The 17,468-nt window shown below is 45.4% G+C and overlaps 1 protein-coding gene across 4 annotated transcripts in view; it reads right to left on the reverse strand.

Annotated features, from left to right (window-relative positions):
* A1CF (APOBEC1 complementation factor) overlaps window positions 1-17,468 on the reverse strand; it is a 90,058-nt gene that overhangs the window by 32,428 nt on the left and 40,162 nt on the right. For 3 of the 4 annotated variants that reach the window (XM_047703036.1, XM_047703034.1, XM_047703035.1), the window contains exons 3-6: window positions 14,491-14,625; window positions 12,615-12,745; window positions 6,999-7,237; window positions 1,626-1,790 (exon numbers count right to left, since the gene is read on the reverse strand). In XM_047703036.1, the coding sequence (XP_047558992.1) occupies window positions 1,626-1,790; window positions 6,999-7,237; window positions 12,615-12,745; window positions 14,491-14,625 (670 nt within the window). Of the gene's footprint in view, window positions 1-1,625; window positions 1,791-6,998; window positions 7,238-12,614; window positions 12,746-14,486; window positions 14,629-17,468 lie in introns of those variants that run through there. The other variant, XM_047703037.1, reaches the window with a different exon arrangement.

The raw sequence follows: 17,468 nt of genomic DNA on the forward strand, positions 1-17,468 counted from the left end.
GAAAGAGAATCTCAAACAGGCTCCCTGTTGAGCATGGAGCCTGATGCGTGGCTCAATCTCACAACCCTGAGATCATGACCTGAGCCAAATTCAAAAGTTGGACACTTAACTGGCTAAGTCACTGGAGGGGGGGTGTGTGTGTCCACTCTTCTGGAACATCTTAAACTCCTTCCACACATACATTACACCTGTTCACTCCTCCCACAGTGCCTGGCACATAGGAGCTACTAAAGTGATGATAGTTGAATGAATGAGTGAGTGAGAGGAATGAGGATGGGGCAGGGAGATCTCCAAGTGGCTAAGAACGTGGTCTTAGCCAGACCTGGATTCAAATCTGGGATTTGCCACTTAATAGTTGTATGACCCTGAGGAAGCAATGTAACTGCTCTGTGTTCTGGTTTTCCCACCTTTACAGTAATGGAAGTGCTGCAGTAACCTACATCCTAGGGTGACTTGTGCCATGAAAGTGGAAAAATTTTATCATAGTGATAAACTTAGGCCAGAGTGTGTTCCCAAACATGTCAATTCCACAAGATGGTTGGCCAAAAAGAGACCCATGGTCCAAAAATTTGGGAAAGGAGCCATCCTACATTTCCCTTTGGAGACTTTCAAAGCACATTAGAAGGTTAAGGACTCTGATAAGTTCTGCAATGAAAAAAAGAATCTGTTTAATTGTCCCGAATCTTGTGTTTATGGATTTATTTGACCATGGACCCCTTTTATCAGTAGCATCTACTAAGTGTCCACAGAATTAATGTTCTGCAGAACTGGCTTTTGAAAATTCTCATTTCGACATTGTTTCCTGAAATGCTTAACCTGTCTCAATATCGTAGTTCCTACAGGAGAAAAAAGCAATGAGGTCTGAATCTCATGGTATAAAACTGATACTGCAAAGTACTGACAAGATGAGCAGCAATAATTATCCTCCTCCATCTCCCTCTGTTCCTTTCCCTTCCTCCTCACCCAAATGAGTTTCCTGGAATTAATTCTCATCTCCCTATTTATGTAGCTGAAGTAACAATCATATTCCATTCAACCAGTGGTTCTCAAATGGGGGCAAATTTGCCCTCCAGAGTAAATGTCTGGAGACATTTTTGGCTATTACATCTTAGGGGGTGTTACTGGCATCTAAAGGGTAGAGGTATGGGATAGAGTTAAAATTCCTATAATGCCCAGGACAGAACCCCCACGACCAAGGATTATCTGGCCTAAAATGTTAAGAGCACTGAGGGTGAGAAACCCTGACTTTGATATAGTTCTGGCTATACATTCCTCAACACAGTAAATATTTACTGAGCATCTACTATGACCCAGGCCCAGAGACTGGGGCTGAGGAGATGACAGAAGCCAAAGAACCCTCATGGGATTTACAGTTTAGTAAAGGAAGTTGTGTGTTAATTAAGTAATCACACAGATAACTGTAGAGTAATGATGTCAATGAATGTTTTGGGACCATGTGTCCCTTTTTCTCTAATCCTAGGGCTGGTCTATGGTTTTTGTAGTCTACATGCAATTAGAAGAATGCTAAAGGAAAGCTATTCTGTTTAAAGTCATGGGAAGTCATCGGTAGCCCAAGTGTTTTTAAAGTACATCTCAAAAACTTCATCTTCTCTGGTATGTCCTACCTGGTTTAATATTGTTGAATTCTTTCTCAATCATCTCTTCCGAGGTAGACAGCATCAGGTTTCTCACGTACAGGATTTTCACGGAGGACATCGTGTCCTCGTCCACCTCCACCTCGGGCTCCGCCCAGTCTACTGCGATAGGATGACCCCATAACTGAATCCTTCCTGTTCAAAAGGATCACAAGTATGATTAGTTACGCAGAAATCAGGAAATCATCATCTCCATTTGCTGAGAAGGCCTTTTAAATGCAACCGATGTTTTGAGGTCTTGGTAGAGAATGAAGACTGATATTCAAGAGGTGATGACTGATTTTAGGAAATCTTCCAAATAGAAGGAAGAGGTGGTAGAAGGGATTCTCTGTGGCAGATGGCTTATCGTAATGATGGAGCATAAAGGGAACTGGGATGTGGTTTGAAATGCAATAGAAATGAGGCAGCAATGGGAAGGTTTGGGTTCTCTAGCTCCAGCTCTCACAGGGGGAGGAAAATAGTCGTTGAAAGGGAGGTGGCAGAAGGGGAGAAAGGGCAAAATGGATTTAGGGCTCTGCATAGAGTCTGACTTCACGAAGCATTAAAAAGATCAGTAGGAAGTATGTCTGCTGCTGTTGGGATCTGTGTGACCAGTGGCCACCACCAAGCTACAAACTGTTGTGTGGGCAAGAGTAACTGGGGACACAGGGTCCCCTCGTATGTTCTCTGTCCCTTACATTCGTTAGGGCTCTCATCAGCTCTGCCCCCTCCTCTTTCTCTGATGGCACATGGACAACTTGGGAATCTGCAGAAAAACATTTCACCGTGTTCAAGAAGACCGAGCAATGGAAGGGTCTGTGATGAGAAACCGAATTCTTTGTGATGACTACGTCTATTCTTGGATTCCTGAAGTTGCAATTTATTGTGTATCTTGCCCTATAGAATGTGTTTTCCATTCGCTACCTCGGTTCCCGCTCACAGTCACTCCATGGGGAGGGGCAGTCAACTTAATTTCTAAATTTGGAAATTCTGTGTGTTTTTTGTGAGTCGTTTTGGAAGAGTTTTAAGAAACACCCAACCTGGGGCACCTGGCTGGCTCAGTGGGTTAAGCTGCTGCCTTTGGCTCAGGTCATGATCTCAGGGTCCTGGGATGGAGCCCCACATCGGGCTGTCTGCTCGGCAGTGAGCCTGCTTCCCCCTCTCTCTCTGCCTGCCTATCTGCCTACTTGTGATCTCTCTCTCTGTCAAATAAATAAATAAAATCTTAAAAAAAAAAAAAAAGAAATACCCAACCTGAGTCCCACTCATAGGTGTGCTGGACCCAATCCCCTTCCACTTGCTGTTAGACTGCTACATTTTCAGAGAACACTGTTGGCCTTTGCCATCCTGGTACTTGTGATCTCTCTCTCTGTCAAATAAATAAATAAAATCTTAAAAAAAAAAAAAAAAAGAAATACCCAACCTGAGTCCCACTCATAGGTGTGCTGGACCCAATCCCCTTCCACTTGCTGTTAGACTGCTACATTTTCAGAGAACACTGTTGGCCTTTGCCATCCTGGTCTGGGACCGCAGGAGGCCATCGGCCAGCTGGAAGGTCTGCAGAAGGCTGCGGTGGACGGAATTGGAGGAGGTATGGTAAACAGTGATCTCCTTCAACATCCCCATGGAAGTCGGGGCTGCTGAGGGATTTGGGAACATAGACTTTGAAGTTCAAGTTCAAACGTCAGATCACAGTTCTGACTAGGAAGTCACCTTTCGAAACACTGATCTCCTCATCTACAAAATGGGGATAATGGAAGTACTACCTCGTGTCGTGGACATAAAAGATGGTGTACGTAAGGGACCTAATCACTTTCCAGGGATGTGCTCTCCCTTGACCGTTTTGGGGTTTTTGGTCTTTCCTTGCGGCATAGTTTCTTCAGAGTTACTCTTTGGGTGAAATAGATAGTATTTTTTGTTGTTGTTGTTGTTTGTTGTTTTTTAAGCATTTCCTTTGGAAGGGAGCAATGCCCACTGTAGTAAAGGCTCCTGTTTATTCCTCCAGGCGTTCTTACCAACCTCCCCTCAGGTGATGGCCAGTATCCTGAGTCGATGGAGTTAGCAGTGAATGACAACACGGGCCACACAACAAAATAACCTAGAAAACTTAAAACACGAGGGCCCCAGAGAGGCCGATTCAGGTGATCAGAGGTTGATCTAGTTCCTGGTATTGTTTCAAAACCTCCTCATACCATTTGCATCTGCAGCCCACAGCGGACAGCTGCTGACTTAGATCTCGCGTTCTCGAACTTGGGTCTCCACAGCATGGCATCCTGGGAGCTCGTTACAAATGCAAATGGCGGGTGCCTGTCCAGACCCACTGAGCCTGGAACTGCAGGGTGGGGCCACGCTGGCTGCGCTCTCACGAGCCCTCCAGGTGACTGCCGCGCTGGCTGATGGGTGGAGCCACGGCGAGAACTTGCCTCGCAGTGTCCTCACCACGCTCTGCTTGCTTCAGAGGTGGACGCCGCGACCGGGGCTGTGGGACACACACGCCCTTCTGGAAGGACGCAGGGCCGGCAGGCAGTGGCCACTGTTGGCAGGGAGGTAAGTGGCTGGGCCCCACATGTCACATTCATTAGACAGTGGTTGTCTCTGTCTCCAAGTCTGGGTGGGTTAGGAAGGAAAAGCTGCTTGCGGCTCTTACGTGGTTGCTAAAGATCCCTGCTTTCCAACCAGGCTCCCCAGAGAACTGCCAGTGACCCAAACCCTTTGCTGCTGTTGAATCTACAGTGAGGGAATAGGCTGTCCCAGTGGGTCGTCGGTCTTGCTCGAGGGGTGCAGCAGGAACGAGCAGTCGGCTCCGGCTGGCGGATCCACGGCCAGGACGCCCCTAGACTCACGTGCAGCCCAAGAAACTCAGCTCAGTCGAGTGTCCCTCCAGGGGGGATGAAGGGGGCTGCCTCGGTCCTCACGAAGGGGTGCAGTGGCCGGGGAGACCAAGGGGGCCTGTATGCCGGTGGTTCCTGCAGGCACCATCTCTAAGGAAAAGTCAGGGCCTCGGGGGCAGGCATAACCAAGTTCCAGAGAATTCCTGAGGGCTGGCTACCCCATCCTGGTGGGACTAGTCCGCTCGGTTCAAGTGGAGAGAAACTCTTTGGTGGGTCAGTATGCGGTTTTCTTGGAAGAGCGGAAGCCGAGCGAAAGTTCTGGTTCTCTAGGGACGCTGATTAGCCCCTGAAAGCTATCTTTTCCCCATGTTGTACCCTCTCTCACCGCTAGCCTCCCTGACCCCCCAAAATATGGCACGTATCTGGTTGCACCAGTCATGGGGAGAAGCGGTTAGTGGGAGCTGGGGAGCGGCAGCTGGTTTCTCAGCCCCAGGGCAGCTCAGCTGGGGCTTTGAATGCCATGGGGCCGTGGGGGAGGGGAGGCTGCTGGTCATTCTTGGGGTGGGGGGTACAGTTTTCAGAATAAAGGAGTCACCAATCAGCATGGTGTTGTCTAGAACACAGGGGAGTTGGTCCTGCTGGAAAGAAGGCTTTTGTGGGGAAATGGAAGGTAGCCAGTATGTGTGGAAAGGACCAGAGCCTTGAGTAACAGGCTCAGTTTTTCCCTCTGTCTCCGCTGCCCCAAGCCAGCAGGTGATTATTGTTGAACCAATGAGTGAGCAGGACCATTCAGCTCCCCTTCCCCCTGCCCGACACAGAGAGATCCAAGTCCTATTATTGGCCAGAATCGTCGAAAGGATGACCTGGTATTTGGGGAACACTGATCTGGGGGGGATGTTTGTCGAGAAGGAGGCAGAGAGTGGGGTAATCCAAAAGATAACAGAGTTGGGAGATAATCTGGAGTTTTTGAAAACTGTCTCGGTTTGGGTAGATGTTTTTCAACTCCAGTGATGGTCTGAGATCAGGATGGATCCAAGGGACTTTTTCATGGCAGAACCGTTGAAGAGGGACGAGTCATCAAGGATACCAAAGATTAAATTCGGGTCAACGAGGGGCTAAGGACACCTCAGGAGGAGCGTCGGGGGTTTTCTGTGCCTGCGTAGCGCAGGGTCTGACCATGGGATGGTAGCAGAGTAGGGAAGGGAAGCGTCAACCTGAAAAATCCCCATCTCACTAATGGATTTGGCAACTTTGGGGGCGATCTCTTATCTTTTCACTTGAGCTGTCTTCATGAAAATAATAATGAAGAAATCTTCCCCGAGGCACCTGGGGGGCTCAGGTGGTTGAGCTTCCGACTGACTCTTGATTTCGGCTCAGGTCACGATCTCAGGGTCCTGAGATCAAGCTCCACACTGGGCTCCGTGCTCAGTGGGGAGTCTGGTTGGGATTCTCTACCTCCCCCTCTGCCCCTGCCCTCCCCAATAAATAAATCATAAAAAATAAATCTTTCCGCAGATCAGAAGTCATCTTCCAATTCTGAAAACTTCTAGAGGGCTTACCTTCTCAGTGGGTTAAATTTTCTTTTATGTTGAAGTACAGCTCATACACCTGTTACACTAGACTCAGGGGCACGACCTAGCGATAGGCCCACGGGGCATTACGCTGTGCTCAGGAGTGTTGCTCCCGTCTGCCACCATACAATGCTATTACAATATCATTAACGATCTCCCCGCGCTGTACCTTTCATCCCTGTGACTTCCTCATTCATGGTTTGTTTGTGAGCTTGTGTACAGAGACGATATGAGATAAATCTAGGTGCTGTTGGTTTTGTCTTTCATTCTGGTGGCTCTCCCATGGGGTTCAAGAGAAGCGTGGATACCAATGTCGCCACTCTGTCATTCTTGAAATCCTCTTATGTTAATATTGATTCATCTTAATACCTTTGTCTAAGTTTTAGTGAATGTTTAAGAATGAGCAGAGGATTTTCAACAATTTCCCTAAAGCTGACCAGGGCCTTGGTGTGGAGTCCCTAAAACTCAGGGATTGAAGGGCATTGCCCAAATGGGACCCACATTATGGTTGTAGTTGGAGGGCTATTCTTTTACCCTCAAATTAGAGAATATCAGACACTAGGCAGTCCTAATAGGAGTTCATGTCCCTTAGCTGTCGTCAGGATCATAGGTCTCTCTACATCATAATGGACAATCTACTCCGTTCCTAGAAGCCTCGTAACAACGTCTGTGCAGAAAAACAGTGGATATATTCTTCAACCCTTCATCACAGGGTTAGTGCATGAATGTTAGCCTCCGTGCCTGTGTTCCAGAACCCAGTCTGCAGAACCTGCCAGGAGCTGCAGCTACTGTGACCTAGATGAGAAGGGGAAGGGGTTTAAAGTGGCCCAGAAGCAAAGCCCAAGAGCAAACACACAACACCCAGCCTCTGTCTCCTTTTCTCAGGCACACAGCGGCCTGGGGCAGGCAGGTAGTACAGTGGGGGGGGGGGGGTGTTCCCTCTTTGAGGAGGGGCTGCTTACCTGGCAGCAACTTCCTTCGGGCCATGGCAGCTGTCCGATGACTCTCGTACTCCACAAAGGCGAAGCCCCGGTTTCTGGTTTTGTCGGCAGCGCTCGGGTACACAATCACGTCGACAACTCCTTCGGTGACCTTTTTCATCTCTGCTAGGATTTCTTCTCTCTTCTTGGTCTTTGGGATTCCCCCCACAAACAATCGGCAGTTGTCCACACTGGCGCACACCCCTAAGAGACGCCCATTTCTGCAAACAAATAAAGGGGGAGGGGTAAGACATTCTTTCTGCTTGGCAAGAAATCCTTGTGTGATTGAGGCTTAAGAGGGAGGTTGTAAAACTTTTGACTCCAGACCTGATCTGGCCCGTGGACGTGGGATGTTTGGTCTTCCTGGTGTTTCCTCACCACCAGGAACAATCCCCCCATCCCAACGCACACGCACCTTGCCCCTGTCACTCACATAGTCCCCCCCAACCCTTGGCCACACATGGCTGTGAGGTCGTGAGCCCACTGCTCCCTTTCCTTCCCAGCCAAGTAGGGAAGCGATTCTGACATGACTGCTCTTAGAAATTGTCCCTTATGCTGAACACACTTTCACATACTCTCTTACTTGACCTGCCCAGGGAAGATGGGCAGAGCAGGTGCTGTTTCCATTTTATAGATGAAGAACTTGAGACCCCGAGAAACTGAATGACTTGCTTAAGGTTTTGTGGATTTTAAGGGATGAAATTGGCCTCCAGACTCTCAGTTCATTCCTGGGTCTGCTGCCCAGGGTTGCTGATGAACAAGTTCATGTCTGTCTTCCCTGGGAGAGGGCAGATCGGGCTTTTCTGGGGGACATTTGGGAAAATGTATCAAAAATCTTTTGTACATAATTTTGGGGCAAATAGTGCCTCTTCTGGGAGAATGTCTTTAGGAAAGGGATGAACCAACATTTTTGTATCAGGATATTCACTGCTATTATTTAAAATAGTCCCCAGGGGTGCCTGGGTGGCTCTGCTTTCGGCTCAGGTCATGATCTCAGAGTCCTGGGATCAAGGCCTGCATCAGGCTCTCTGCTTGGCAGGGAGCCTGCATCCCGTTCTCTCTCTCTGCCTACCTCTCTGCCTAATTGTGACCTCTCTCTCTCTCTGTCAAATAAATAAATAAAATCTTTAAAAAAAAATAGTCCCCAGATTGGAAATAACCAAAATATCCCACCATCCAGAACCAGTTTAATGCAGCTTGGCTGAGATGATACTGACCCTGGGGCTGGGTCTTTCTGCCTTGTGCACTGTCATATCTCTGTCACCCCTGGGTTCTTGTGCTCTCAACCCAACCCGTTAGGTCAGCTAAAAATGCCTCTTCATCTTTCTAAATATTCCCTGGGGTGGATGCTACCATTCCTGGCTGAGAGTCACTGATACTAAAAACCTGGGAATTTACACCATAGAATTCTCGATAGTCATTTCAACATGGTAATGAAGAAGAATATTCATTGGTTAAAAAACCAGTTCGCCCGAGGCTACGGGCTTAAAAACAAAGACTTCAAGATAAGTATATGAGGACACCATTTTGATAACCACTGTCCTGAAAATCTAGAAAGATACTAAAAAGCAAAACACCAGCACAGTGGCTATCTTGGGGCAATGGGATTGTGGAGGAGTGGCTTGAATTTTTATCGCCTTTTTTTTTTTTTTGCCTTTTGTTGTGTGACTTTCGTAATAGCACAAAGTTATTAAAGTGGTTAAAATGGGTAAAATTCCTTTCACAGAAATTACTCGCATGTCATAGAGAGAAGTACTCAGCCGGGTGAGTGGAGGCTACTCTGATTTCTTGGAACTAGTGGCGTTCAGTGGGGTGGCGGGCATGCTCCCCAGGACTGGTCCCTGTCCTGCTTGTCCTCCATGCTTTGCTGGAGAACTGAGGACCGCCTAGCAGACCTGTGACAGGTCCCTTATAGTCTGGTGACTGTCGCCTGAGGAATGTGCTTTTCCTTGTGAGTAGGGAAGGGTGGATAAAATCCTCTTTTAGGGTTTTTTTTTTTTTTTTTTTTTTTTAAAGAAACCCCTCTATTCCAAAACATTATTTCTTTAGAAATTCTATTATTTTTGATGGAGGGCTGGTCGGGTATCCTTTACCAGCAGGTGGAGCCTGGTGTCTCCTGTCCTATTTTTAAATCTGTGTGGTTTGTCCGGCACTTTCCCAGAACTGCTTGGAGACAAAAAGCCATCCCTCACACGCTGAGGGCCCGGGTCCAGTGTCTCCAGAAGCCAGACAATTAGACAAATCTCAGTGAATATTTGATGATGAGGAGGACGAGAGGACAATTATGGGTCTTTTCCGGATAAGAACGTCATCTATCTCCTGAGAAATAGTGGTTAAAGCGAATAGAAGATTATCGTCTTCTCCGCAGGCCAGGTTCTGTCTAGCAGGACTGACCTAGGACGGAGTGGAAGTAGGAGAGCTTGGCTCTGGGTTATCTATTTTGCTATTATTTCATATCCTATTTATCCTACACCTTGATTTTTTAAAGTACTGCTCTGCTCTGCCTCCCCCGCCCCCCACCTTGTTTCTGGCTTCCAGCCTGGTCTTTGACTGGAACGTGGCCACCAGCTTGCTCTTTCCAAATGCTTTATGACATTTCCCCTCCCCCTCTTCCCGCTCCTCCTCCCGCCCTCCTCTCCCTCCTCCCCCGTAATCATCAGCAAACACTCCTAGACCACGTGAGCTTTGCCTGCATTATCTGTTTATTTTTCATACTACCCTCATGAGATAAGTATATCTTCCTCTCCTTTATAGACGAAGACACTGACATTCCCAGAGCGTACTCTTACCTATCAGAGCCTGGCATGGATTGATTGTGCTCCTTTTCTACACCCTATCTGTTCTCGGAAAGCGCTGACAGGCCCCAGTGTGTAACAAAGGGTCGAGTACATACAGCAAACTGGGCTGATTCCCTGCGTGGCCAAGTCGCCGTCCATCTTAACCTAAAAGCCATTTTGAGAGTAATCCTCTCTCTCCAGATAGCTAGGCTCCACGAGGGACCAAGGAATGGGGACACCGCTGATCCCTGAAACCTCGTACGTGTCCTGTGACAAAGCTATATTAAAATAGAGCTTTCTGGAGCCCTTTCCAAAAACAGTTTAGTGTCTGTCATCTCCTATGACAGATGCTGAGAAGGTGTGATTTAGTAGGTGCTGACGGTCCCAGGATTTGTCCGATGAAGCCCATGGCTCTGATCCCCTGGTTCCCGTGCCAGACAACCCTGCACATACCAGACAGAGTTCTTTTGGATTCGTGGAGGCATGTGTGGGAGAGGAACTTCCTTTATACTCTCCTCCAAAACTCTGTTCCAGGATCCGACCTTGGGACTGAGTGGGTAAGCTACTGAGGTTACCAACTGTGTGCATCTTTCTGTAGCTCAGGGGTTTAAGGAAAATGACCCAGTAACTGTTGGACTGACAGAATTCTCTGCATAATGCAGGACTTATCTGGGCCCTGTAGGAAGGTGAGAGCCAGTAAACGGTAGGAAGTCCCTTTGTACTCACATGGGGATGACATGAATTTTAAGATGTAGAAAGGACGTATATGGCAATTACATCTTAGAATTGCCAACTGTGCTAAGATCTACGAGTTCTATCATTTGTTGACCTATTACCATGTTCCAAACACCAGGACGCCTCTGATGGGAGTGTGAGGAGCCCCACTTGGGGATGAGCGCGCTGAGGCTCTGAGAGGCCGGCACTCAGGTAAAACCTGTCTGACCCCAAGGCTGTTGTTTTCCAACTGTTTCATTGACCTTTCTTCCAGGGACCCCATGGCTTCCTTTAAGAAATGACTGAGCACAGTTCCCTCTCTAGCTGGAGGTTTTAGAACTCAGACAATTTCATGATGTTAGCCCTGTTTCTAGTGGATTAAAACCAGCTATTGATAGCACAGGGTCAATTATGCCCCAGAATCCACCACCAGTCCCATGGTTTGCAATATTACCTGGGTTTGGCAGGCCCTGTGATCTCTCTCCTGGCTCCAGTATCATATGGACACCTCTCCAACAGCTCCCGTGGGGATGTCTAATGTGAATCTCAAATGTAAATTCCCCCAAACTAAGCTCTTCACGTTTCTGGTGATTCTCCTCGTGTTCCCATCGCAAGGACACTATCTCTTCCCCAGACATGGGGACCACGTCCTTGCCTTCCTCCCTGAATTTTAACCTTGCTCTCACTCCAAATCCAATGTTTAGCTAGTTTTGTCTGTTCAACCTGCAGAACGTATCCCATGTCTGACCCGTCTGGCCACCTGCACCACCAGCCGCCGTGCCCCTGCCATCAGCCCTTGTCTACTAGACTACTCTCTGCTGTGTCTTTCCCTTCGGCTTCCCTCTTTCCCTGCTACAGTCCATTCTTCACCCAACAGCCAGAGTTATGTTTCTAAAAGCATGAATCTAATGAAACATTTTCTCCTCCTTATTAGAAGAAGAGGCAATTTTTGAATCATGGCATATAAGGCTCTCAGAGGGCACTGCCTTCAGGTCTCCTGTTTCTACCTCGTTGGCTTTGTTCTCTAACACCTCGAGCTTGTTCTCACTTGGGCAACTTTGCACATGCTGTTCTTATTCTCTAGAATAATCTTCCTCCAGATCAGGCTGTCACAGCCGACTCTTCTTTCAAGTCTTAGGTAAAATTGTACTTTCCTGGAGAGTATCTTCTTAAATACACTAAATTAGGGTAGCTACCTCCTCAGAGGTGGTTTTATTTTTTCATACCTAATTTTTTTTTTTTTTTGAGTGTAGCTGATACACAATGTGTCCTTAGTTTCACAGTGATTTGACTTCTCTGTATGTCATGCTCTGCTCAACACCGTACGACACTATTACAATACCACTGACTACCTTCCATAGGTTGTGCCTTGCATCCCTGTGACCGAGTCATTCCAGAACCAGAAGGTCGGACCTCCCACTCCCCTTCACCCATCTTGCTCATCCTTGAGGCTACCCCCTCTGGTAACCATCACGCTGTTTCCTATGTTTATTGGTCTGGTTCTGCTTTTTGTTTATTTGCGTTTTTAGAGTCCTTGTATGATTTACATACTCATAAAAATATACCCATCTGCTTACTCTGAGGCTAGGAAAAGAAATCTGGATATTTCCAATATTTTGAACAGTGTCCATCATCATATTCATGACAGATGAAAGAATGATGTTTGTTTCTTGGAGTGTTTCACAAACCTTAGTTTGACACCTTATATAATGTTAACATTAAATACGTATTGTATCAAATTGGTTTTCACCAAGGAAAAGAAACCTTTTTTATTTCTGATCTACCTGTGTATTTCATATACTATATTAGATAAGTTTTTTTTTTTCTTCAAAGATTTTATTTATTTATTTGTCAGAGAGAGAGAGGGAGAGAGAGTGAGCACAGGCAGACAGAATGGCAGGCAGAGGCAGAGGGAGAAGCAGGTTCCCTGATGAGCAAGGAGCCCGATGCGGGACTTGATCCCAGCACGCTGGGATCATGACCTGAGCCGAAGGCAGCTGCTTAACCAACTGAGCCACCCAGGCGTCCCATATATTAGATAAGTTTGATGGAAGAAAGATACAGGTGCATTGTCTCTTCACTTTTAATCAGAAGAAGTGTCTCTTACCTAATTTCGTAGTTGTTAAGTTGCTTGATTGCATCCTTGGCTTCCTGTCTATTGGAGAAAGTTACAAAGGCATACCCTCTATTGTTGCCATTAAAATCCATCATCATCCTCATTTCATAAATTTTACCAATCTACAAATAAAAGAGAGAATCCATGTTTGTCCATTTGTACTTCCAAATGGAAACACACACACACACACACACACACACACACAGTTTTCTGAAGCCTCATCTCTACCATATTCGGCATTTGCATTCTATTTGAATATTTTCATGCTGGGTTCAGATCTGTTATCTGACTCATGGTCAAAGTCAAGCTAAAGAAAACACGTACAAGTGCATTTCAGCTTGACTTAACAGAGTAGGTTTTCGATAGAGCAAATGGCCTTTCATCACACAATTGTCTGTGGATTTATCCACCATCCTTGGGACCAGAGGACGCATCTGTCATCAGAAGCATGATTTCACAATAGATCTGTCCTTGCCCTCTACCTTGGCCTCTCAAATTTCCGTAGTTTTATCTTTACTTGGTCATAATCTACCAGTGACCTGGGACTTTCACTTAGAACCTTGCTAATTGATTTCTTGTGTCTTTCTCCCACCATGACCTCAAGATGTCCAGGGAGGATGTGTTTTGGAGGATGATCTGGGGCTTTCTGTTGCTGTTTTCATCTGTAGGCTGAAGGTAGATGCTAGTTTTACATAATTAGCCCAAGATCAGAAGCTCACAGCAGGAGGCCACTCACTCTATCCTTCTGACTACAGGTCTTCTGTTTTCTTCCTGCTACCCCAGATGTTCTCCAGCAACCCAGGCTCAGTAATTTATTCTTGCTGGCTGCTGTATGACCAGTGGCCCTAAGAGATAGGACAGGCATGTGCAGGGAGAGGTGTGTGCTTCTTGGTGGTTGGTTACCCGCCGGCTCAGCCTCCCCCACCGGCACCCTCCTCACCCCTCCCCACGGTATTCAGTGCTGGACATCTGTCAATCCAGGGCTCATCAGGAAAGAGTTCAAGCATGTTTCATCTGTTTTAGGTGTTTCTCGGAGCTCATTTTCAAGGTCAGGATATAAAATTCTTACAGGATCAAATCCTCATAATTTGTGCACATGCCAAATGAGATTGTTTGTATAAAATTAGGAGCGGTTCTGAATCAGAGGCTGAGTTATACAGACACACAATTGATTTTGGCATTTAGGGAAAGAAATAGCTAGACTCTAATTTTTCTAAAATTTTCAGGAATGTGGTTGTTGAAACACCACTTGGTAAAACCTTGAAAACAGATTGTAATTTTCTGTTCTCCCTATACATTTGGGTTTAGCTACAATATATGACTTGGCATTAAAACCGAGAAAATGTGTTCCTTAATTATGTAATGACTTGGAGAGACCCCATTCTTAATCTTGCTGATGCATTAGGGCCGCCAAATGAAACCTGTAGAAGCAAATTTCATTCTGAACCATTATGTATAAGTGCACAAAGAACGCTGGCAAACCTACACATGCTCTTTGGATGTGAAATGGTGCACTTGGGAAAACCATATTCGAATGTCAAGTTGGAACAATATCGTATTTTGGAGAGATCCTTGTAGTAGTAATATAGAATGATGGCTAACCTTTTGCTAACTTGGTGCACCTATGCAGATCAAGGATCAGAACTTGAAAATGAGCAGCAGCCCTAGTTCAAGCCATCAGGAATAGGAAGAGTGACCTCGAGGCACTGACAATAAGGGGACAGCCACTAACAGCAAGGTTTTGAGTTTGTCCACGTTGAGGAATGGCAATCGGAAGAGAAGCCATCCCCAGCCAAGAATGAGCACTTTAACAAAGTGTATAGTATTTTTCCCTTGAGAGATAAGAAAACATGAAATTTGGACTTACTTTTTCACATAATGGTATAAGTTCATCCTCAAAAAGGTCTCGGGGAAGTTTTCCAATAAAAATTTCACAGCCTCTTTCTGGGGGTGCTGCATCCCAGCCCGGTGGAGGGCCGCCATATTTCCTTTGTCCATTTTCCTGCAAATCCCGGGTGAAATATATGAGGCAGAGAAGAAAACAATAAAACTTTTAGTTTGAGTTCCTCAGTTATTTTCAAAATCATGATAAGAACTTATTTATCATTGACAAATTATAGTGAACTGGGCAGAGGATAAAATCAAGGTCTCCTTTATGTGGATTTATGTTTTATTTATTTTTTATTAACATATAATGTATTACTTGCTTCAGGGATACAGGTCTCTGAATCGTCAGGCTTACACACTTCACAGCACTCACCATAGCACATACCCACCCCAATGTCTATAACCCAGCCATCCTATCCCACCCCACCCCTCCCCAACCCCCAGCAACCCTCAGTTTGTTTCCTGAGATTAAGAGTCTCTTATGGTTTGTCTCCCTCCCCAGTCCCATCTTGTTTAATTTTTTCCTTCCCTACTTCCGATGACCCCCCCAACCCTGCCTCTCAAATTCATCATATCAGAGAGATCATATGATAATTGTTTTTCTCTAATTGACTTATTTCACTTAGCATAATACCCTCTAGTTCCATCCATGTTGTCGCAAATGGCAAGATTTCATTTCTTTTGATGGCTGCATAGTATTCCATTGTATATATATACACCACATCTTCTTTATCCATTCATCTGTTGATGGACATCTAGGTTCTTTCCATAGTTTGGTTATTGTGGACATTGCTGCTATAAACATTTGGGTGCACGTGCCCCTACGGATCACTACGTTTGTATGTTTGGGGTAAATATCCAGTAGTGTGAATGCTGCATTGGAGAATAGCTCTATTTTCAACTTTTTGAGGAGCCGCCATACTGTTTTCCAGAGTGGCCGCACCAGCTTGCATTCCCACCAACAGCGTAGGAGGGTTCCCCTTTCTCCACAACCTTGCCAACATCTGTCCTTTCCTGACTTGTTAATACCAAGCTCTGTGCTTCAGCACTGGCTTGTGATAAGTGTTGTGAGAACATGTAAAGTGCTGGACAAATTACTTATGAGTTTTGTCATTCAGTCTCAACAATGTCTGATCATCAGAGGATCTGACTATACTTTGAATCCAGGGCTCTGCTGTAACATGGAGTATCTGTGGTATGGCAGTGAGGGCTCAGGAGTGGGGCTCCCTGACTCTCTGACTCACTAGCTATGGGGCTTTGGGCAAATGACTTAGCTTCTTAGAACCAGTATTATCATACACAGAGTGGGGATAATAGTGGCTTTTTTTTTTTAAAGATTTTATTTATTTGACAGAGAGAAATCACAAGTAGGCAGAGAGGCAGGCAGAGAGAGAGAGGGGAGGAAGCAGACTCCCTGCAGAGCAGAGAGCCTGATGCGGGGCTCGATGCCAGGACCCTGGGATCATGACCTGAGCAGAAGGCAGAGGCTTTAACCCACTGAGCCACCCAGGCGCCCCAATAGTGGCTTTTTGATTAAAGGAGCTAATACATCAAATATGTCTGGCACTGTTCCAGGCATGAGATATATAGTCAATAGTTATTAATTCTCTCCTTGCCTTCTTGGATTTGGGCTGTCTCATGTGCCAAGCAAGTCCATGTAAGCCCCTAAATAGAAACATTATGAAGATTAACATTTGAAGAAGTGGACTGGCTGATATTGGGGGTAGCTCGTGAGGGACTTAAATCTGTTTTCAAAGTTGACAATATGGCGAGGGGAGTTTACTGATGTTAGTTCTCTTTGTGGGAAGCAATACTGTTCTCCACCCAAATAGAATACCAACCCTTGCTAACACCAACCAACCCTTGCTAACGCCAACCAACCCTTGCTAATGCCAACCAACCCTTGCTAACACCAACCAACCCTTGCTAACACCAACCAACCCTTGGTAATACCAACCAACCCTTGGTAAAAACACTTGGCGTTTTATGGGAAAGAGTTTGGTTCTTTTCATTACTAGAGATTAGATATTAAAGACAGCAGTGCTATCTTTATTTTTTCTAGAGGTTAAAGACCTGAAAGCAAATTCAGGGGCTCTGAGTGGAGTATGGGTCAGATCCATTGCTGCCAATTGGCAATAGTGTGCTTTCTGGGGAAAGGTACACTTACTTCCCACATAGGTATAGCCAGAGCTCTTGGTCATTAGACTTTACTGTGATTTTTGAAGAAAAGTGAATATAAGGGACCAAATACCAGCATTTATCGCTAACTTCTTCACGTAATACTTTAAGGAGTTGTATACTATAAAATGATACATGTTGTTGGAAAAAACTGTAATGCAAAAGGCAGAAAACATCATTATGTATCAGGTAAAGAGAAACATTCCTCAGTGTGTCACTCTGCCCATCTATCGAAGCAGTTTCTGTTAAATTTATTTGCTTTTCCAAATATTTTTCTATGTGTGTTCTAAAAAGTCATATATCAGTTGTTTAAAGACATTGTTTTATATGTTTAAAATCCAAGGTAAGACACTCCAGTTTCACTGTTAAATCTTTATACAAACCAACTTGGGACTTTCTCAATTATTCTATAAGTATTAGCTCAAAGGCTTTTAGGTCATGGTATAAACTATGTCTCTGGTTGCAATCGCTTTTTTTATTCCTAATTTATATAATATGGTTTTAAATTTAAAAAAAAAAAAGGTGTCAGATGGGTGTTCTACCTTGCCTTGATTATTTTTTGCCTCCAACAATCGGGTGTTTATTTATTTTACTAATTATTTAAATATTTGCCTCAAGAATTCTTGTATTTTTTTTGTCCCTTATATTCTTTTTTTTTTTTTAAGATTTTATTTATTTATTTGACAGAGAGAAATCACAAGTAGGCAGAGAGGCAGGCAGAGAGAGAGGAGGAAGCAGGCTCCCCGCCGAGCAGAAAGCCTGATGTGGGGCCCGAACCCA

Source organism: Lutra lutra, chromosome 14, assembly GCF_902655055.1.
Source record: "Lutra lutra chromosome 14, mLutLut1.2, whole genome shotgun sequence".
NCBI classification, from domain to species: domain Eukaryota; kingdom Metazoa; phylum Chordata; class Mammalia; order Carnivora; family Mustelidae; genus Lutra; species Lutra lutra.